General features: G+C 39.5%; 1 protein-coding gene and 1 long non-coding RNA gene across 7 annotated transcripts in view; one reads left to right on the top strand and one right to left on the bottom strand.

The window, feature by feature from the left end:
• The window catches only part of ZC3H7A (zinc finger CCCH-type containing 7A), a 29,004-nt gene extending 21,842 nt beyond the window's left edge, over nt 1-7,162 (bottom strand). Inside the window, exons 1-2 of one of the 2 annotated variants that reach the window (XM_061376106.1) lie at nt 7,098-7,162; nt 600-703 (exon numbers count right to left, since the gene is read on the bottom strand). In XM_061376106.1, the coding sequence (XP_061232090.1) occupies nt 600-667 (68 nt within the window). In that variant the 5' untranslated portion in view covers nt 668-703; nt 7,098-7,162. Of the gene's footprint in view, nt 1-599; nt 1,118-7,097 lie in introns of those variants that run through there. The other variant, XR_009728880.1, reaches the window with a different exon arrangement.
• Nucleotides 7,163-8,775: 1,613 nt separating this feature from the next.
• The window catches only part of LOC133224544 (uncharacterized), an 18,053-nt gene continuing 3,824 nt past the window's right edge, over nt 8,776-23,004 (top strand). Inside the window, exons 1-3 of one of the 5 annotated variants that reach the window (XR_009728876.1) lie at nt 8,776-9,444; nt 12,389-12,483; nt 21,043-22,970. This is a non-coding gene — a long non-coding RNA (uncharacterized LOC133224544). Of the gene's footprint in view, nt 9,445-10,095; nt 10,180-11,520; nt 12,484-20,495; nt 22,971-23,004 lie in introns of those variants that run through there. The other 4 variants (XR_009728877.1, XR_009728874.1, XR_009728878.1 and 1 more) reach the window with 4 other exon arrangements.

The following is a 23,004-nucleotide window of genomic DNA, read 5'->3' as shown; positions in this document are numbered from 1 at the left end:
TCAAAATAATTTGTAAAAGGGCAGGTTTATTTTCCCTTGGATTTTTTTGTTGTTTTGGATTTTTTTTTTTTAAGAATGCCTTACATGAGCAGTGAATTAGTGTGAAAGTTTGCAATGACTTTAAGCTATCCTGGACTGTTTTGAGAAGAATCTGGCTTAGACACAAATGAAAATTAGCTATTAAGATAATTTTTCATTAGGTTAACTTTTAGCTCCAGTGTTGAAACATTTAGGTAGTTGTGAAAAACCCATCCCTTTCAGTAGCAACCTAGTCTTATGTGTGGCTGTCCAGAAGTATAAGGTGGATTTTCAGGCTATCAACATTTTCCACCCACCAGAAAAACTCAAGAGCTGGTATTTCTCAAAGGCAGACAAGGAATGCCCTCCCACTTTCAATCTGCTCTCTTTTAGAACAACTAGGGTTTCTGTCTTTTCTTCAAGACTGCTCCCCATTTCTATATTAGTGTTAGCAAATGTTCTGAGGAGAAACACAGGTCCTCCTCTTTCTCCTGGTAACACATTAAAAGGACTTTCCCAGAGCTATCCATTGCATATATACACATGTATAAGCATAAAAGAATAAAACCACAAAATCATACTCTATAAATTGGAGTCCCTTCTTAATGTCCTGTTGTCTAGTGCTTCTCTCTTCCGACACATTGGACATGTTATCCTGAACATCCACTTTTCGGATATGCCACTCCTCAAAAAGGAAGAAAGATAAATGGCTGTTAATATACAGCAGTTTGCATTCGGACAAGAAAGATCCAACCTCACATCAACACTAAGTCCATCATGCAAAACTTAGCAAAAGCACTGAATAGCAACACAGGTAGAAGCCCCGGGTCAGAACCAACACCTCCTTTGTCAGTGCCCAGTTACACAACACTTCTACAGAAAACATTTATTCCAATTTCTACTTTATCTGTAGGTTTCCACTTATTTACTTTGGATGATGCAGTCACGTTAGTGAAACTGAACCACATTACAAGCACAGATTGCATGGATTACTGGTAAACCAACCTAAGGTTCCACACTGTCCCCTTTTTAATAGCTTTACACTTCCTTTATTTGTTTGCTGAAGTAGAAATAAGCTCAAGAACCCGATATGTTTATTAATAAAATCCGAAGAAAACTACCATCAAGCCTCATTCTAAAGTCTCTCATCATCACCCAACCACTAAGGTGTAACCAGAAGCAAAACACTACTGCTTTAATAGCATCTACCAATTGCCGGTAGTTTCCAAGGTGAAAACCTTGGAAACTACCAGCAGCAAAGCCTACCTACTTCATTTGAAAAAATGATCAGCTTGACATTTTCATCCAATTTAAGCAGCCTGAATGAGTGATTTATTTTTTTTTTTCCTTCATGTCTTTCACTTACTGGACTTCCAAATACTCAGGTTAAACAGGCTAAACCCATCTGTATAACCTTCAAGATAATGCTGTTAAGTCTGGTTTCACAGCTGCACAGTTGTAACTAATTGCAATGTAAGAACACAACTTTTTTACAATAAAGATCAGTAAGACAAAGTTTTCTTCTAAAAACACTGAAATTTAGAAAAAGTCTTTTAGCTTAAGGAAATACATTTTTTTCTGAAAAGTACTTTTTGTAGGAACTTATAGTTGGCTTTTTTTTTTTTTTAAAAAAAAGGACTACATGCAGTACATTCCTGTTAGTCTAAAAATAGCCAGTATTTTGTGCCAGGTTACAATTTCACATCAATGACGGAAGAATGAAAATAAAGTAAACCAAAACCAAAAATAATCCCCAGCAAACTCAACAAAATCCCAACTGAGAAGAGAAACTGGTTGGAGAAGATACCCTGCTTTCTCCAAATGACCTGGAATAATGAAACAGTCCGATGAGCTTTCAGATCTAATATTTGCAAACCTTTCCAAAACACCTTTAACAACCATAAGAAACCTACACCATTTAAAGTGACACAGTTAGTCCTACAGTAGCACATTCCTAAAATGGGCATTAGAAACCTAGTAATTTTCTTCAGGTCACTAAGCAAATTAATGGAAGTACTCCAAGGTCCTCATTTCACCTCACTTCCCACCAAGACATCTAGTATCAACAAGTTTTGAAAAAGTAAAAGTAAAATCAGTCTGTAGATAAATAAATCAGTCTGCATCATGGGCAGCTACAATAGCTCACTACCAGGAATTGTTCAGATACTGCTTGTTTAGGTATATAAACAGCACTCGCTAATCTATTCTCCAAAAGGAAATAACAATGAACACCTTTTGTAAATGTTTTTCAGTTCCACAAGTTAGTAACAGATACTGTGCTTTTGGTATACATATGAAAGACTTATAAGACAAATGTTTTAATGCGTAAAAACAGCATATCTATGAAGAAATATAAATGGCAAATTTATTTGGTATCTGAGTATTTTTTATTTACATGTTCATGATTCACATTTTAAGAACTCAAAGAATAAGAAATTTTCACACTAGCCAAAGACAGCAGCAATATCAGCATATGCTTTCCCATCAAAATAGCAAGCTATGTAAAACATGCTTTAGTCCCCTGAATTAAAAACTGACAAAGTAATACCTTGTCAACACAAGAGTCTTGCATACATAAAGATCTGGGCAAGTGTTAAGATCAGGTTTACTATTTTAAAGCAAGCCCAATACTCCACACCAACTTGAAATCAGATGAAAAACATCCAACACAGTAACAACTATATTTATCACCTGTAGTATAAATATTAAGGAATAAATGATATACTGAAACTTGAGGATTTGCAGATCCTATTTCTCTATAACAATGAAGTTAATGGAAACATTACAGACTGGCATCACAGATAAAAGAATAACTAGCAAGTGACGAACATATGTGAGTGGTGTAATTTATTACTCAAAGCAGTTGTCTATTTTTTCCTACTTACTCATTTGCACCCATAAAATGTTCAGGCAAAAATTATCTTTCCTTAACATACTCTGACAGTCACACTGCCCCAACATTTGATGATATTTTCAGAGATATATTTTTCAGATAGCACCTCTAACAGCATCTCTCCCATCTAAATTATCCTTAGATCCTCTTCAGCAACCAGGAACACATTACTCAGTTATTATACAAGGCAGACAATCACATTTTGATTTTTAATGCCATTCACTTTTAAAGTGTAAAAAGACCCATCTATTTAGCAACAGCTTTTCTCCTCCATCTGCAGGGGCAGAATTTAAAACAAATATACATATGTGCATACATTTAAAAAGTTAAAATTTTGCTTTGATGCTTGTAATAATTACTAGAAGAGCAAAAACTCTACTGTTGTTTCACTCTGTGCAATTCACTGAAAGAGGGAATGGGAAAGAAAGGGAAAGGAAATAGTATGGGATCTGAAAAAGTAAAAAAGCAGACTAATGTGTCAGTAATTAAGGTCATGGGCAGAACTGACGGTTGCACTCCTGAGGCATTCAAGGTAAGTTTTAAAGGACATGCGCAATATGTAGAATATGCCTAGCACCATCTTTCAGGCAGAAGGGCTTTCAACACAACAACTGCTAGATTATCTTGCAAAGCAGAACAGATCTTTGGAACACAAGTCAATAAATTCACACAAAATGCAGATAATTGAGTTTTTCTATAGAATGAATATAGGCCTTGATTATTCTGAAAAGGAAGGTCACACTCCTTAAAACTTTGGCCTAGTCTTTCCATTCCTGAATCGCAAATCCAGGCAGCAACTATTTAAAGTTTGCCAGGCACACAAGTTCCCTCAATTGAAAACTCAGTCCCAAAGAACAAGGAACTGCGCAGGACTGATCCTTTCTTCTCCTGCATACAGTTGTGTAGACAGCTTATGTAGAGATGAATGGAGAATAGAGGAAAATGCATTACTATTATCTGGGGATGAGAACTACTAGCACTGGGGATTACTGAGCTTCATCTGACCAAGTAATTCTGTTATTGCTCGTTACTGACATTAATGGCTTCAGCTATTATAAATACTTCAAATAAGCATTCTTCAGGCTTAAATGCTGCAAACAACTGTATGTCAGTGGTCCTTGCTACGCTTCCTTCTCCACAGAACCAAAGCTTAAAACTAAATGCAGTGTGTAGACATATTCTTTTAAGATACAGAGGCATATCAGCTTGCCATACATCACTGAGTTCACTATTAATACAATTACTGAGTTACAGGAATCTCAAATTAGCTCTTGAAGAGTACAAAGCAACACTGAAAATGTTATGATTGCTGCTGATAGACCTCTGCGAGCCTCAGCGATTCAGCTGAATTATGAACTTTGGGGCTGGTATGAGTCTAGTGAAGATCACAGTGAGCACAGAGAGAGCATGTATTCTAGCATCAGCCTTCTCCCCCTCTTCATGACAGTCAGGAGAGAAGGCAACAAGCTCAAAATACTGTATCAATTCTGTCAAAAATCAATCCACCCTCTACAGCATCATATGTCAAAACTTTGACCAGCAATCAGAAATTGTGAATCCAGATGCCTGTCTGTAAAATGAAAACATAAACAGCTCACCAATGCTTCCACATAGCAAAACTGTACCCCAGAAAGAGACATTACACCCTGGGTGATAGAATAATGGGAATACTGCAAAGAGAGCAGGGAAGACTGAAACAGAACAGGAGTGAATATAAAAGGCAGACAGCATAAAACCCTTCTGCCTACATGAAATGAAAGCTCATCTGTCCTGGGTTTAGCTGTAACAGTTACTTTTTCTTCTTAGTAGCCGGTGCAGTGCTGTGTTTTTGACTTTAGCCTAAGATAACGGACCAGTGGTTTTAGCTGTTGCTAAGTAATGTTTACTCTGATCAGGGACTTCTCAGTCTCATGCTTTGAAAGTGAGGAGGAGCACAGGAAGCCAGGAGGAAGCAGAGACAGGACACCTGACCCAATCTAGCCAAAGGGGTATTCCATACCACAGCATGTCATGCCCAGTATATAAAGTGGGAGGAGTCACCCGGAAGGCCCAGATCGCTGCTCTGGTCGGCCTGGGTATCTATCGGTCAGCGGGTGGTGAGCAATTGTGTTGTGCATCACTTGTGTTTATTGTTTTCTTTTCCCTTTCCCCTTTTACATTATCTCCCCTTGTCATTTCTCTTATCAATATTTTTATTGGTGGCAGCAGCAGTGGTTTGTGTTATACCTTAGTTACTGGACTGGTCTTATCTCAACCCGTGGGAGTTACATTCTTTTGATTCTCCTCCCCATTCCCCCAGGAGCGGGGGGAGGAAGGGGGGAAGTGAGCCAGCGGCTACGTAGTTCTGAGGTACCGGCTGCGCTTGAACCACGACCTCATCTCTGTTGCTACCTCCTGCTCTCCTAAGAGCAGCAACAAGCATAATGTGCTCAGGCAGCTGGATCCAAACAGTTCTCCGTATACGTACACTTCCCACCCAGGGGCACAGGACAGCAGACCCTGACCTCAGCAGAGACAAGTGAGAACAGGAGACGGTGCCCGTGCAGCTACATCCCTACTACTTCCTAGAGAGGAGTCACTGACCAAAACAACTACAGCCCAGCCAAGAATCAAACTGGACATCAAGCACCTACCCAACACAGAACAAGCCTGACCTAGGCAGATCTCAAAGCAGTTTTATTGCCCACCCTAACCTCCCCGACAGTTTAAATGAATGACTGCAGATAATGAACTACAGTGCAAATTATGTCGTGCTTTACGCAGACTGTAAACTGCTCAACAAGACTTGGACTGGCATTAAGATGAGGAAGGGAAAATAGAAATCTTAATAGAAAGCCTTTTTAGAAATATCTCCCTCAGAGAGCAAAACCACAAAACATTCCATGTGCCCGCTCGTGCATCACTGGGCCATTACATGAGGCATTTCAAACATGCAACACGCTTTGGGAAACAGGGAAAGCAGCACATGACACGTTTCAACCGTTTTCATTCTTCTGCTTAATCTAACACTTATGGACACAACCACACAATTCTGTCAGCTGAAATAAATCACTTAACACAGACGTAACTCGGTTTCGGGTCTTTTTTTTTGTAAAGAGAAACAAACTTGACTGCTGTCAAAATTAAACACCTAAATGAAACAAATGAAACCGAATACACAGCAACAGTTTAACAACTCTTCATCTCACATTCTTTATCATAACTGTTTGTTTAGTTACATCTCCTCCCACCTGTTCCATACCCACAAAATAGTGAGATACTGTTCAAGGTTTGCTTTCTATTTTCATAGCTTTCCGACATTTAATTTTTTTTTAATCCTTGAAAGAAACAGAAGAAAACAAAGACACTCTATATAAAGTAGCTTCATTCCCTAGCAAATTAAGGAAGGAAGACTCTGGTTTACAGTTCCCTTGGACATTTCCTTCACAACAGACCCACAATTTGAGCAGAATGAGCGTCGTAACAATAAATCCAGATTTATCAACACAATTTACACCAGGATAAGCTCTGGTAATCGACTCTGATGACTGTTATTTACAATTTTGGGCTTGTTTTTTCTGTTTGGTTTTTACTTCCCGCATTACAGTTATGACTCTGTTGCAACAACATCAGCGTTGCCTCACCGGGAAGAGTTTAACACGTAACAGCGACGGAAAACGGCGTTGTTTTTCCCCTCAGACGTACGAACGCGAGCACAAAGAACAGAGCGCACGGAACTACTGAAAAACTCGTCCCGGACGAAGCGGCCGCGGCGGCTGCCCGGGAGAACGCGGGGAAGGGCCGGACACCGTCCCGCTGCGGGTCGCCAAGCGTCAGGGCTCATTCCCGTCCCAGCGCAACAGGCGAATTCTTAAACCACCCGCTTTCCCGCAGAGCGGCCGCCGCCAGCCCGCCGGGCCCGGCCCCCGCCAGCGAACCATGAGACCCCCAGCGCCGCCGCCCGCCCCCCGCTCGTCCGTCACTGCCCCCTTTGTTCATAGTCAACCGGCTCCTCATCGCCGCCGGAAAACCCGCCCCAGGGGCGCCCTCCTCCAGAGGAACCGACATGGGCCGCAGCCGGCCGCGCCCGCCAGACAGCAGCCCCTCAGGCGGAGGGGCCCCACCGCGCGCGGGGAACCGGAGCGCGGATCTCACAAACGCAAGCACGCGCGCCCGCGCACACACCCAGCCAGCCGCGCGGCCCTACCTGCCCCTCAAGCCCGCGGGAGCGCAGCGCCGCGGAAGGTGGAGCCAGCGAGCCGGGAGCGCGGCAGCGGCACCAACAGCGACAGCAGCGATAACACCGACAGCACCTCCGCCGCCCCGCCCTCAGCAGCGCCACCGCCTCCCGCCCGCCCCGGAGCGCGCCCTCTGCCGCTGGGAGGCCGCGGCCATGGCCCGCACTCGATTGGCCAGACTCTGGCGGATCAGGGTTTTCCCATTGGCTCGTCACCCTTGTTTTGGAAATTGGCACTTCTGATTGGTAGCAGCTGTGTAAAGTATTTGCTGCTAATTGGCTGGTTGTCTAGGGCCCCCTTGACGTCCTTCCCCAGGCTTCGCCATAGCCCTGTGTGTGCCGCGCCGCGCACCTTCCGGCCCCTCGTAACCTCTTCCGGAAGCCGCCTGACGCGGGCAGCCAGCTCCCGGCGGCCTATGGGAGACGCCACGCCCAGTGATATCACTCGCCCCTTGTTGCTCTGGCGGAAGGAGTAAGGCGGATGGTCCGTGCTGGTATTGTATTTCTTTCGCCGCCCTGCGTGCTTCGGGGCGCCCGCCGCCTGAGGGGACGCGTGAGGTAACGGTGTCCGGTAACGGCTCTTGTCTGACCGGGGCAGGCCGCGGGACAGCCGGCGGTGAGCGGCTGCTGCTTCTGGGGTGTGTCTGGGGCGCTAGTGCGCCTTCAGCCGCGTTGAAGCGAGCGCGGAGCGAGCTGGCGGCTCTTGAGAGTGTCCCTGCAGCTTCTTTCATTCCCGTGCACGGGAGTGACCCGAGGTGTTCTCCGTCGTTCACCTGGGATGAGTATTTACGAACCCGGGAACGTGTTGCGTTGCAGACTCTGTTGGAGCTCAGAAAACACGGTTCATAGAATCATAGACTTAACCGGGTTGGAAAAGGCCATCAAGCTCAACTGTTCCCCAGCACCGTTAAAGCCACCGCTAAACCATGTAACTAAGGGCCTCGTCTACACGGTTTGTGAGCACGTCCGGGGACGGTGACAGCGCTACTGCCCTGAGCAGCCTGTTCAATTCTCATCGCCCTCTCAGTGAAGAAATTGTTACAATATCCAGTCTAAACCTCCCCTGCTGCAACTTGCGGCTATTTCCTCTTGTCCCAGGTTGTGAAACTTTTGCCAAATAATAAACCAGGAGGGAGCGGGAGGTTTAAAGGATGTTGTTTGTCGTTCCTTCTCAGCAGTAGCGCTGTCTGCTGAAGGCAGTACTCCTTCCCATCCCGCCGTGCGCTGTCAGGGGAGTGTGGTCGTCAGTATCCTGAATGCTCCCTCACGTTCAAAGGGCTGGTCTGTGCCTCTCTTGTAATGCACAGAATTGACGTTCTAATGATACTGTTTTTTTTCCAGTAGCATTAATGCTGCGGTGTTAGTAGCATAGCTGCTGACTAGGCTTGTGTATGCATGTCCCCACAAATAACGTGATAAAAAAACCCAAACACTTGAGGCTCTGATGCGGCCTGTATAATGGTGGAGCTGTATAAAGAAAAGCTTTACAAGTTTTAACAAACATAGTATACAAATTATACTGCCATTAATTGAGACTAAAAGGAATACAGCCAATTAGTAGTTTCATCAGCTGAAGTAACACAAATGGAAGGTTCCTTGACCAGGTGAAGTGTACCTGTGTTACTCATTTTTTCGGTCTAATGACTGTAAGAACAAACCTGGAGTTCTGTCTTGAGGCTTTTCTCAGCTCCAAAGGCCAGATTGCCTCCTGTTGATCTCAGTCATGTCAGTTCTTGAGACTAAGTGTGCCAATTTAATGGGAGCTGTCAGATGTTACATAGTTAATGCTTAAGTCTACAGAATGAAATGTAAAAGTGTGACAGGACTCAATGAAAAATCTGGCTTTTGCTTACTGCAGCAACAGTAAGCAAAAAAAAGGGAGGTGAGAGAAACAAAAAGAGTTAAAAAAGTAAAATAAATGCATAGAGTAAGAATTACACCCATAGATCGTAAACGATATGGACCATAAAAATGGTAAGAGGGTTTATCCAATTCCAAATAACAACTGTTTGAACACCAAGCAGCTTAAGAAAGCAGGCAGTGTGATCGTTCTCATCCAGAACAGCAAATCATTGCTGAGGTAAAATCGTTTGGCTGGTAGTAGCACAATGAAAATATTAATCCTAGCTGTTAATCCTTTTAATTTATAGGTATTACATAAAATCATTTTGCTGATTTTTCTAAGCCTGCTGTTAGGATTGGCTGCACACTGTTCTCCTTTGGAGGATGGCTTGTTGAGGACTCCACTGATGGGCCAACTACTTTGGCCATGTTTCAGATGTAATTACTGCAAAAGTGAGCCTGAAAATTGCATCAGGTGAAGTTAAGTTACTAAAAATGTCTATACAAATGCCCTACCTATCAAACATTTAGAAAGCAAAGTAAATTTTGTGTTAGAATAAAGAGGTTATTGAACAAACTGTTCAGGTGTTACAACAAATTGTACCTTATAAAGTAGCTTTAGTGGGAGCTGTAGGGTTGTGATTTCAATGAAAGGTATAAGGTGTGCAGAGTATCTTGAGAATGTGGCAAGCTAAATAATATGTCTGGTGAAACAAGTTTTTGTCAAAGTAATATATTTAGTTTTTATATAAATTAAATTGGAAGAGGCTAACAAGTGATCACCTTCCTTCCTTGTTTAAATTAATTACATGATATAATAATTAACTACTCAAAGGAAAAGGATAGTAGTTACACTTAAAGGGCTCTGAACTAACTTGTTGTGAGTTAATTGATGAGAATCCTGTTACATAAACCATTACCTTTCATTTTAAAATATTGTGGGTGGAAGCCTACATAAACTTACCCAATTATTTTTTTGACCGTTTCAACTGTTGATCTAGTTATACTGAGACGAAAAATGGAACTTCATTACTGCTGTGTGTGAGAGCTTAAAATATTCTTAAGGGGAATTTGGAGACACCATATTTCTGTGTCAGTATGGCTATAGTCATAGAGTATATGTCATAGAACATGGCTAGAGTCAGCTGGCAAATCTTGCGGTTGCTGACTTGGAGAATTATCCTTCTGCCATCTTAAAAGCAGTTTTAAGGTGATGGATGTTTCATCACTATTTGCACAAATGATCTTGAGCAAACAAACTAGGTTAATTATTTGACACTAAATGGAAAATCTTAATGTACTAGATGTAACTAGAAGTTGTGGAGCTTTTCTGTGCTTTGGAGAACAAGCGGTGTTCTATGATAAACTTTAGCCACTGTGGTAGAATTGTCAATGAGAAGCATATATTTTGGTTGCTTTAATAAGACTGACCAAGAACCTAACTGAAGTAGTTATACAGCACCTTAAGTGGCAGAAGTTGCAGTGTTAAGTGTCCAGATGAAAACAGCAGAAACCAAGATCATCTTATCTAACTAGTTGCTTACAAAGGATTAAAACTTACTATTTGTTAAGCACTGCAGGCTAAAGAGATGCTTGATGGCTGCTATTTCAACACCTTGTGTAGAGCTATAGGTTTGTATAGCCTAGCCTAGGAGAAGATGGAAGCTTGGCATGAGCAACTTTTTCCCCCGGTTAAGCAAACTGAACATGAATTATTCTGAAGATTGTCACTGTTACTAAGTAATAGATATTTACCATTGTATTGTGACTATCTATACATTTATTAGCTTCAGGTGAATGGTAATAGTTGTGATTTTATAATGACTTTCTCTTCCTGTCTGAAATTTCCTAAGACAATAGAGTTTTTAACCCATTAATTATTCAAGGAAGTGTTTAAAGTGAAGAACTGAGTCCTGCATTCCAAGAACACCCAAACTGCTCTCCAAGATGCAGTCACTGCAATCTGACCTTGTTGCTCTCCCGTGGTTCATTGCATCTTCCAAGCTTGCTGTTCGTGTTTTTGTATTCAGCAAAGCTACAGCCTGAACAATATAAAACTGTAGATTTTTTTAAAGTACTTACGGACAGAAGAAAATACATATTCTATCCTTTCCACTGCTTTACAATAATTGTTGTTAATATTAAATTATTATAATACCTTAACATATGGTTGAGTAATTTTTTGAGTTAATTTTTGTGAGTTTCCTTGTTTAAGTAAAGTGATCTTTTGAGCTGGGGAAGAGTTGTTACTGACAAAAAAGGAAATCAAAGCATTTACGCAGGTGCCTTTTTAAAAAACATGGCCAGCTTTTGAAACTTTTTTTCCACAATGAGCTTGTAAAACAAGACAAGCAGAGGGATTTCTCTTGAACTCTAAAAAAATAATTTACAGAGGAAACAAAACACAACCAGCTGATTTTTATAATTCAAATGTTATAAAGTAAATTGCTTTGGAACCCATGTTAATTACATGCTCATGGATCAGGAAGATTGCACAGCTGGGAATGATAGCGGAAGACAGGTTTTTTTCAGTGTATTCCTTTATCTGCAGCTTCTGAAGTCCTTATCATGCAACACTTTCCAACATAACATTAGGATTACAGTTCACTGGAATTCCTGACATAAATGGATTATTTATGTCTAGAAATAATTCCAGGAATGTATTCCCTTCAAAACTGGAGTTTGCTGCTTTATCTTTTTTTTTTTTTTTTTTTTTTTTAATTTTGATCAAGTCTCTGGTTCTTTCCCAAACTCGGAATTCTATCATTTATATATGTGTGTGTGTATGTGTGTGTATGATGACATAGCTCTCTTTCCTTAAAACAGTGGTTATGGAATATAACTACGTATGGAATATATGGTTATTCCAACTCCACATATATTTTGGGAAGCAAAAAATACCAAACTTCCTGAATAATTAAGCAGAACATTTTAAAAATATATCTAATATCTGTATGAACAGTTTTAGTTGGATGTGAATCTATGTTTTAGCTACTACCCAAGGAAATAGTTAACATCAAAGAGTGTATGGATAAGTTCTATATAAGTATTTTTCACCAAGATAGAGCTTTATACAAAACTAAGGTATGAAATACAGAACTCCTTTGAGGAAAGCACGCTCAGGAGTGCTGACCTGAATTAAGTTAAGCCATGTTATATGAATATGAAGAAGAGAAATCTGCAGAATTAAACTGAATTAAATTAGATTATGAACGATTACATACAATTCCCTTCTGAAGACAAGTGACATGACCAAAATAATGCTCTCTATTTTAAATAATCATGTGTAGATTAAATATAGTTTAATGCAATCCATTCAAAAAGTTACTATGCAGTTGGTGGGGGGTTTGCTTGTTTTTCTGGGGTTTCACACTATTACTGTATTTTCTGCCATTACTTGACATCCCTCTTTTGCTTAGGATAGCCAGAGATGAGCATTTCTGTGAATAAAACAAGAAGATCTATTGCACATTTTTGTAGCTAGCTTGCATATGAACGAGGATTTCCACCAAAGGTATTGCAAATATTAGGTTTTGGTTTGCCAATACAGGGCTTTTTTGTTGGTAGTAGTGGATTCTACATATCTCCACAATAAAACATTGAGTATTGCATGCAAATTGGGATCTCTAACAGGGCAAATTAAACTGTAACTTTTATGGCATGAGCCTGAGGTTAGCTATAAAGATTAGGAAACTACTTAGCATCTTTCTTGCTTGTTGAAACATTGTTGGAAATTGTTTAAGCTAGTGAAATACTTGCGGGGTTTTGCATAGGAGTTAGCGTAGAATTCCAGCAATCATAACCTTTACATAAAAAATGAATATACAATGAGAATATCTTGATTTTGTTTCAATGTCTCAGTCCTGATTTGAGGCACAAGTTAAAAGTCAGTAAAGATTCATTCCATGATGCCTAGACATCACTTGGAGATTGTTTTACTAAATCCAAGATGAATTCTGCCTTCCACAGCAGCCGAGTCAGGATCCAGTAAACCAGCAGAGGGCATAAGCCCCATTCTGGTGCGTCCTAGGGGTACTGGCCAGGTTGTCGGAGCTGAATCCTGGTGGGTAGCTACACACATGTCTGACCCGAATCCACAAAAAGTACGAAGTTAATTCTTTTAGGTTGAAAGGTTCAACATTAGAAAGGACCTCTTGAATTTTTTTTTCTTTTTTAATGTCAAGCTGTTTCAATATTTTAGCACACAAAAACCAAATGTATTATTGTTGGAGAGAGTCCAGAGAAGGCCACAAAGATGCTCCAAAGGCTAGAGCTCTGGAGACAGACTGAGAGAGCTGGGCTTGTTCAGCCTGGAGAAGAGAAGGCTCCAGGGAGACCTTAGAGCAGCTTCCAGTGCCTAAAGGGGCTACAAGAAGCCTGGAGAGGGACGTTTTACAAGGGCATACAGGGATAGCACAGAGGGTAATGGCTTTAACCTGCCAGAGGGCAGACTGAGATGAGCTCTTAGGCAGAAGTTCTTCCCTGTGAGGGTGCTGAGGCGCTGGCACAGGGTGCCCAGAAAAGCTGTGGCTGCCCCATCCCTGGCAGTGTTCAAGGCCAGGTTGGACGAGGCTTGGAGCATCCTGGTCTAGTGGAAGTTGTCCCTGCCTGTGGCAAGGGGGTGGAACTGGATGAACTTTAAGGTCCCTTCCAACCCAAAGCAGTCTGTGATTCTATGATTATCATTCTATGATTATGTGTGGCTAGTTGAAATTTGTTACTGCCAGCCACTATCATGAGCATTAGCTTCAAGCCTCTGAATAGCCTCAAAGGATAACCATGAGTAAAATATACATCAGTGTGCCAAAATTATGGATGATTGGTATAATAAGGATGTGAACAGAAAAGATAACCATTTTTTAAAATGGGTGACCTGTTAGAGATCTGTTAGCCAAAAATAAAGTGCCACTCTGCTTTCAACATTCTCTTGAGCAGTAAGGGTTAGAATGGGCAACTGGGAGATGGATCTAGGGTTTGAGCTTTTTTTTCCTAGCTAGCTTTTTCCTAAGTTATCTAAGTTACCTCCCAGTACGCTTGGAAACAAATCAAAATGCATCACCTTGCTTTGGCAGTGGAAGGAAAAAAGATGTGCTTGTCAGGCTGTCAGTGGTTTAGTCTGTCTCCTGATATTGTCACATTTCAGTAGGAGGAGTGGCAAAACTGGAACCACATGGAGCCATACCTGCAAGTGCCTCTAGAGTGACTACTCAGACCCACTCTTCAAACACACTCCCAAAAACGCACCAGTTAAATTTTTAATCATTACAATCAAGGTACTTAGCTAAGATGCCCTTCTGAAGTGTTAGCTGCCCAAATTATGTAAAAATACACAAATAAAATTTGTTGCTGGGCTAGAAAATTTAAGATTCATTTGCACAGCCATGCAGAAAGCTTTGAAAATGTGATTTAAAAATTAAATAGAGGATGTAGGGCATTTTTTATTAATTCCGATGAGAAACACTAAAGAGTAAATAAATTTGAATGACTGATACGAATAAAAGTTCTGCTCTGTAAGCTTAACTTCCATTTTTGAGCTTACTGAGCCTTGACACTGCATACCCCTAAGATCTGTTAATCTTTTAAGGTGTTTTACCATTTTCTTAAGGGAGTCACATTTGCAAAATTTCTTACAATCAGACAAATGTATCTGTCTGAACACAAAGGCTGTTATTTCATTAAGAACCATAATATACATTGCTTCAATTCTTAATTTAATGGTATCTGATCTATTCCAGGTGATGGTAGGTAATTTTGGCCAGGGTAATGAGCAGTGTCAGAAGTTCTGTGGGCAGTTCTCGCAGCACCTCACTTCATATCCTGTAAGCTAAGCAAGGACACTTCCTGAGAGTGCAGAACGTATTCTGGAAAATGAGATACTGATTTATACATCTCAAGATGCTTCAGGGCTTCAAGGAAAGCACGTCATGAAGGCACTCATTTGTCAACTCTCTCCTTTGAGAGAAGCTTTTAATTCTTAACACTATTAGTCTTTATAGTTTCCCTAAAGAAAAGAGTATCAGATTTTTTCATACCCTTTAGAAATACTCTTTTCCTATGCCCATTTAATTTATTGGATTATTTTATTCTATTTGATTTTCTCTATCTGTTGTCTTATTTGTACATTATAAACACACATTGGAGATTAAGATGAAGAAAATTACACCTATTACCTGACCTATTTGCTAATATAATCTTTACATCACTGTTGGAACTAGCTAACCCATTATCATAAGCTTCAGCTGTTTACATCAGGTCTTAATTTTGTCGTTTTCTTTCCTGTAACTATGGCTGCAGTGATGAATTTACTGATATAAGGTGTGTCTGATACTGCCTTGGAAGACAGAAAATGCCACTGCATCCACTGTTAGCATGAATCTCAGGAAGTGTTTTACTCGACATACAATGTTTGTTGTAGCTGTACTTTACAGCAGTACGTTTTTGTTAGATACAATATCTCAATTTTTCAACTCAGTAGTCCTGTCTTTATTTGCTTGTCTTTGTGTTTAGAGGTTAACTGGAACAGACATTTAATACTGAAGAATTCTAGTGTAACTGAAAAGATGGAATATGGGTAAAGTTAATTGATCTGTTTTTCATCACAGGTTATATATGAGGTTTAAATCTGTCCATAAAGAAGATGGAGAGGGGAAAACAGTGGTGTATAATCCAATTCATTTAAAGAATGGTGCTTTAGCAAATAACATGGGCAGATGTGAGGAATACCTCTCCTGTCTCATTTTACCCCAAAAGAATCCAGGTCACATGCTCTGAGACAACTCTATAAAAAGCACAGTACATAGCTTACTTCTGAGCCAGACTAAAATGCTAACACTTTGCCAGTTAGATTGCTCATAGCAGGATTCAGTTCTTTGAAGAAAGTTTAGCAAGAGAGCTTTGCATAAACAAGCAGGGATCAAGCCATATTTCTCTTTTTGCAGTCAGGTATCCTAATCACAAGATAGAATGTCACTGGTGCATGGTTCTTTCTCTCTCACTTGAGTAAGAGACAATAATTCTTTTCACAATTTCAGCAAAAGGAGCAGAAGCAGTTGTTGTTTACAAACCTCTTTAAGCTGACAATTAGATTATCCTTTTAGTAGGAGTGCCAAGTAGGCTAAATATCTTCAGGGCCTCTAAACTGCAGCGCTTCTATCCTGAAAGCTATTAACACATTGGCACTATGTCTGATTCCCTGCAGTCTTAGGTCAAAATGGCTAAATGTTACACCTCTCTGCTGTGTTTAATCATACCCATGTGGCTAAAATAGAAAGTCCCCAACCATCATGTTGGCTCTTAAGAATTCTTAACTCCATATACTATGGAGAAAGTTCAGGCCCTTCCCATAGAGAATGAGCCACCACAATGCTCAGTTATAGACCAATGCCTTAATTCCTGCAAACAGTATAAGAAGTTATTCATCAGCTGATCTTAACTGTCATCCTTATTCCAAACGGTCAAGCAGTCATCCAAAGCTCAGGTTTATAAGCACTAGTAAAAATAGCAAAGCATTTTCAAGCTGACTGAGTATAAAAGCACAATTAAGGAGTTCTTCAGGCTTACCTCTGACACATTTCAAGGAACTGGAGTTTCAAGCTTTAACAGTACTGTTTACTTTTTGTTTTATATCATTCTACTTCATATTAGAGAACATGAATACCAAAACCATTTTAATAATCTGTCTCCTAAAATGTAGTGGAACGAAAGCCACATTACAAAACTAACAATTTTATGTATACACTGAAAAACTCTGACTGAATTTAAGTAAAACCTTAAATAAGGGTGTGCAGACTTGTTTAGGTGCTTTTGACAGAAAACCAAAGGAGGCCGAAGCTAGCTGGTGTGCTCAACCTAGCTTATTTCTGATTTTATACTGCTGAGTATCAAGCTGATGACAGGTTTTTCTGTTTTCTTTACAATCGTTACTGAAATACAGGATTTAAAATACAACTTTTTCAGAAGGCAGGAGAGACAAGAGTCTTCCCACCCTCTCAACACACACATGCTTTTCCACTAAATTTCTTGTAGAATTCACCTTTTATTCCTTCCTGGCAATCTTCAATTCTTGACTTTCCTTGAGCAACAAACTGGTTTAAAATAGAAAAAGGTTAAAGAAAGACAGCATTTTTTCTGAACTGCAGAAATTACTGATCAGTAATGCTACTGTGTATTAAGAATTATAAATAGGTACAGGAGAGTTTTGGCAATGTGTACATCAGTTGTTGTCAACGATCATGTCACCAAGTGATCTATCTAGCCAGCAACTGAAACTTTAAAAATGTGTCAGATACTAGAAAATTGTATGTTGTCCTTTCACTCCTCTCTTTTATGGAGAAGCAGAGTCTTTGTTTCAAAATAGAAAGAAAAAAAAACCAAACAGAATGCTTCATAACTGAGATTCTGTCAAAAGAGAAATATTTTAAACCAGCACGTTTTCTGGAAATCATTGAAGTAGAGCAGAATCCCAAGGGTTGGAAGGGACCTCAAAAGAAAAGCATGAGAATGCTTTGCATGGGGATTGGAGCAACTTGGTCTAGTGGAACATGTCCCTGTCTGTGGCAGGGGTTTGGAACTAGATGAGCTTTAAGGTCTCTTCCAACCCAAACTATTCTGTGAATGCTGCTGTAGACACCCTAAGAAAGCATTTTCTTCCTTGGGGATCATACATTGCATCCCTCTGTTCAGCATCTTGGTATTCAAGCTGGTATGACTCTAAAACAATAAAATCTCAGGGATTTAATTGATTTACCACTGAAGTTGATATATAAACAGCACAAGCAGAAATCAGTGATTCCACAGGGAATTATTCTGAAGGAATTAATATCTGGAAAAATAAGGTTAGCACATCTTACCTGAAAGAGCTAGTATACACACTGCTCAAGAACTGTGGGAAACAAGCGTGAGCTACTGTGCTACCACTGCATAATGTAGTGGCACTGACATAACTGCAGCGTGAGCTATATTGTCAGCATCTAGGTATGTACAAATTATTTCCTGAAATACACACAATTTCAGAAGTGATTTTCAGAGTTCCATGACAGTGGACTAACACACTTAGTTTCACAAAGTTCTGGTTCTGAAGTATGAAAGAGAATCCAGATGAATCCAGTTTACAGTGTCCATTACAAATAAAGGCAATGATAGAGCAGTAAGACCTTTCACAATTTTTGTCCACATGGGTATTACAAGGCAGGATATAGGATACAGGAAGTAATGGAGAAATGTTTTTAGGAAACAACAGCAATTGCAGCAGGATTACACTACCATTAACATAGAAGTTGCTGCAACAGGCAGAGTTCTGCTGTTTCTCATAACTGTGCACTAATCAACTTTTCATTAATTTCATGCTCTTTTAATATGTTTTATAATTCAGTTTTTGTGTTTCTAATCACTTGTGCTTCCACAAAATCTGAGTTTTGAGTTGGTATGCTGTCAGACTCAAAAGCAACCTTAGATGGTTGAGTTTTTAAATTGGATGCTGTACTCAAATGTGGCACCCCACCCACTGGCTGTATACAAAAGGAGGTTTTAAATTGACAGGGAAGTTAACAGTCTTCCAAACCTCAGTCTGGAGAATGTATAATTATACTAAGTCATTGTCAGAAGCTATTTTAAAAGGAAATGTTGCCTGCCTTCTGAGGTTTTTCTGTATCTGTGTAGTTTGGGCATGTCAGCCTTTCTTTAAAACTACAGCAGCATTGTTCTTGATAGAAGAAGCAGCAACTAGCACACTTAAAAGCACAGAAAACAAGACAAGCAGCTGGGCTTTTCCAAGCCTGTATGTCCACCTTGCCACTGACTTTGTATAGAGCTTCGGTGATCGTGGGTCTCATTATTTATATTTGTGAAATGCAGCTTTCAGGTTTTAAACTTAAGCAGCTGTCACAGGGTTTATTTGTTTACGTAGAAATGGCCTTTCTTCTGCAAACTGCTGAATCTCAGGTGTTAAATAGTTTTATACCTTTTTCTTTGTTACCTTTTAGAGATAGTAGGAACGTACTGGTTTAGCTGAACCTAACCTATACTAAATATTGTTTACAGTTTATATTTTATCAAGGCTAGAGTTTCTTTAGCTGTCAGTTGAAACATTTTAGAATTGAGCTATTGCTATTCTTCCCTTTACTGAAAGTTCTCCCAAATGATTACCTCTACAAATATTTGAATGACTAAACCACCTTTTTCTTGCTCAGAAAAGAAAGTCTGTCTTTATTAAATTTCATTTTTACTATAAAAATGACCCACTCCAAATGTGCATAGTCCCATCTTACTGTAAGTCAACTGGTTTTAAATAAACTCTCCCCTTACAAGGCTGTCCCATCTCTACTGCTGGTGCCTACTCTTGATTCAACCCTTTTCCAGTCACAGCTTCTTACAAGACGTTCTTCTGTTAACAGAACAGGAAGTTCCTTATCTTCTAAAATTGTGTGACTCCAAGTTTAATTACATGCTGCAAGTAGATAGAAAATATGCCTTGCTCAAAGAGAAATTACTTGGGCTGGTACAAGAAATTTCAGGGCCTGTGGCTTATAAGTCAGGAGGAATGATCTGACCTTCAACTCTGAAAAAATGACAAGTGACTTAAGGAGCTGAAGAAGAAAAGATGATGGACAGGGGCCAAGCCAAAGTGATAAAAAGCAAAATTCAAAGACCAAAAACCTTGGAAAGAACCAGCCTACTGTAAGCAATTACACTTGTTTCGATGGTGACCCTCCTGTAAGGGATTGTGCTGCTCAAGGTTCTCACACAGGTTCCTGAGTCCAGTATTTCAAGTAAAATGAGAACTGCTGCAGCTCCTCCTCTTCCTTCAACTTACAGTCATAATGATAATAAAAGGACCCACCTAATTCCAGTCCTTCCAGTTGTGGGGTAATCACCTCAATATGAAGATTACAGAAAACTGAAGTGGGATGCAATATATATGAAATAGCACAAAATGCTGCTTATTTTATATGAAAAAAAAAGTGTTTGTTTAGTGCTTATATTATTTAGTGCTTGCTTTCTGTCCGGAGGAAGATGCATGCACTTCACTAGGATCAGGATGAAATTGTTTCAGAGAATTAACTGCTTTGCTTTACATTTTAATTCTACTTCATTATATGCATATGCAAAACACATTTGCACACATCCGTAGGCAAACTGTTGCTTAAACAGAAAGTATCAAGTGAAAAATACCAGTTGGCTGGAGGTGAAAAAAATGAACCTCCAGCAGCATCTCAACACAGTTATCCTTGAACATCCATGGATTTGACAGTGACATACAGTTGTGACTTTTGGTTTTTAAAATAAATATTATACAGGTATTTTATTTGGTGGCTCTCAGAACAAAACAATCTAAAGTAAAATTCTGTATAGTATTTTACAGAATTAATTAGAATTGCTTATGTAATTAAGTTTGGGTATGCCTCCTCCTGACGCTCCATTCTAAATAAGACCTGTGCACAAGTGAAGATTATCTGTTCCTGGCAAATCCTTCCTGGGATTACATTGTGTGTAAACTAATAAGGGTTTATCTTTTCTTCTTTCTGGCAGAGGAAATAACTAGAGCAACATTTAAACGTTAACATGGTATTGAAGAACTCCAAACAGAATTAGGAAATGAAAAGGTTGGGATTCTCAGAGCAATATCAAGTTACCATTAAGTATGCAGATCTTACTTGCAGACCACATGTAAAATTCACAATACTCTGTGTATGCAGTACTGTTTTGCTCTGTGAAGCAAAAATGTCAAGTATGCACAAGCTGTTTATTTTAAAAGATCATCTAATATTATCAGCGTCAAATTTTATATGTAGTCCCATCTTATTCCTGGTTTTTGAGGTGCCATTGTCACAAAACAAAGCTAGACAAAATTTGTACCATTCTACGTCATTTAAAAGAAAATGCCTGTGGTGAAGTAACTGAGACACAATTAAAATGTGCTAAGCTTTACACTATAAAAAGGGAAAATATATTTAGTACTTGCCGTCTGAAAGAGTTTCATGAGCACAGAAAAATGGCTGTTTGGGGACATGACTGTTGATTTCTGCAAAATGTGAAAAGCAAGTCAGTGAGAGCTATAATGTAAATTTGAAACTAGGAACTTGCCAAAGAAGGCCTCGAAGGAATTGACTGCTTTGTTCCTAGTCACCTTTCAGCTGCTGGTTCTTGGGCTCACCTGTGATTTGATGCTACATGTATTTTAGGTAAGCTTTAGTGCTTTAAAGAATTTAAATCCATTTAGCAAGATTCACAATCCTAACAGTTGAAGAGAAAACTATTATTTTTAAAACTTCACTATGACTGATCCCTTGCTCCTGCTTTTTCTTGCTATCTTGCACATCCTGATGCCAGTTAGCAAGGCCTGTTCCACGCAGCATAGTAAACTTCCTGATTCTGTAAATGCAAAGAGAATGACAGTTCCATCACTGTTGTACAAATGGGGCAGTTCGTGGTATATGGTGTATTAATTTTGTGGTGGCATCTCATATCCAGTTAGAGCTTTCTCTCCTTTATATGTAGGAACAATTTTCTTTATATGTGTTATTTTAAAGCATGGAGCCCCTCTATGTGTTAAGGATGATATGAACTTTATTAGTTACAGGAGCTGTAGACAAGAATTTTTTTACTCTGTGCAATTCGGTAAATAAAGCATCATCACTGGGAATTTGTTTTATTTTAAACCAAGGAAGCAATTTATGTATTTGGATCAGGACATCTTCCTTGGTTTAAAATGAAACAAAAAAGAACAATCAAGGCTTAAAACTGCCAAACTGACTGGTGTCCTAATTTTCAATATGTACAATGGAAATTTTGTGACATTTCTATATGTGTTTGAAGATTCAGTGAACTCTGCAAGTTAAGCATCAATATTTTGCCTGAGCACTGCATGTTTACAAGGTACTGGGACTTCATTACAGCAGCTACCTTCAGCTTCAGGCTCAATTGTTTTCTTAGCTTTTTCTGATAATGAGTCTGCAGGTCTTCTGTTGCAGATGTCCTGACCATGTCTTGTTTTGTCTGTAACTGATCACTTTTAAGGAAATATAAAACCTGTAGAATCATAAACTCCTTCTTAGTTTTAGGAAAAAGTATTCTTAAACCAGTAATTGATACTGCAAAGAGGAGTAAGCTTAAGTCTTTAAAATTACAGGATATATAAATTGTTCTAAATTGTTTATATAACATAATAACCATGGCATTTGTGTTTTCTAAATGTGGTGGAAAATAGGCCTACATAGAAAACTTAATAACATGCTTGTCATGACGGCCCAGATTAGAGAATGCATTTAAACTCTTGCCTTGTATTGAGATGAGAGTCCTTGCTTCTCACTGGAAATCAAATAGCAGCTAGTGGCTAAACAAGAGCAGCTAAGCAAACATTTTACTGAACATTGCCCTGCATGTTGTGCACTTACACTCCATGCATACTCCTTGGCAAATGACTCTTACGTTTTTTGACTGATTTGGAAGTACCTTGTTTATTTCAGGTGTGTCAAATCATGATGCTAGTGCTGACAGGTGTCTGGTTCAATTACTCCTCATCCCAATCACACTGCAAAGCAAAAGTAAAGATGGGAGACAGTCCAAGAGGAACAGAAAGATACTGTTGATACTTTTTGATCTGACATGTTTTAAACTACCACCAGATTTCTGGTATTCACTTGTTTGCTACTGATAAATTATCTAGCTAATCCAGATGTTCCCCATCCCTCAGTATTTACAGGATTCTTTTGTCTCTCAAGAATACATTGAACTTCCTAGTTCCAAAGCAGTCTTGATGACATTTAAGTTGTTTAAAGATACGTAGCTCTTGGGCTGATGACCCCAGAACAGGCAAGGGCTACATTCTACTCACTTTTCCTTTGATGGACACATAACTTAGGGGTTTTATCTTCTGGCAAGTGTCCAGTTGCCATTAAACTCTTCACAGCTGAGGAAGCAGACATGAACAGAAAGGCTGTGAAAAGTAGACCAGACAAATGGGGTGTTATAGAACAAGACAATAAGAGGTGAACAAATAAACAGGTAAGAAAAATCTGCATTCTGTTTTTAAGCAATT

This window comes from Neopsephotus bourkii, unplaced genomic scaffold (assembly GCF_033783945.1).
Source record: "Neopsephotus bourkii isolate Nb327-2 ecotype Australia unplaced genomic scaffold, CSIRO-AGI_Nbou_v1 NB_1706, whole genome shotgun sequence".
NCBI classification, from domain to species: Eukaryota; Metazoa; Chordata; class Aves; order Psittaciformes; family Psittacidae; genus Neopsephotus; species Neopsephotus bourkii.
The sequence above is the reverse complement of the archived record's forward strand: the minus strand, read 5'-3'. Positions and strand labels throughout refer to the sequence as shown.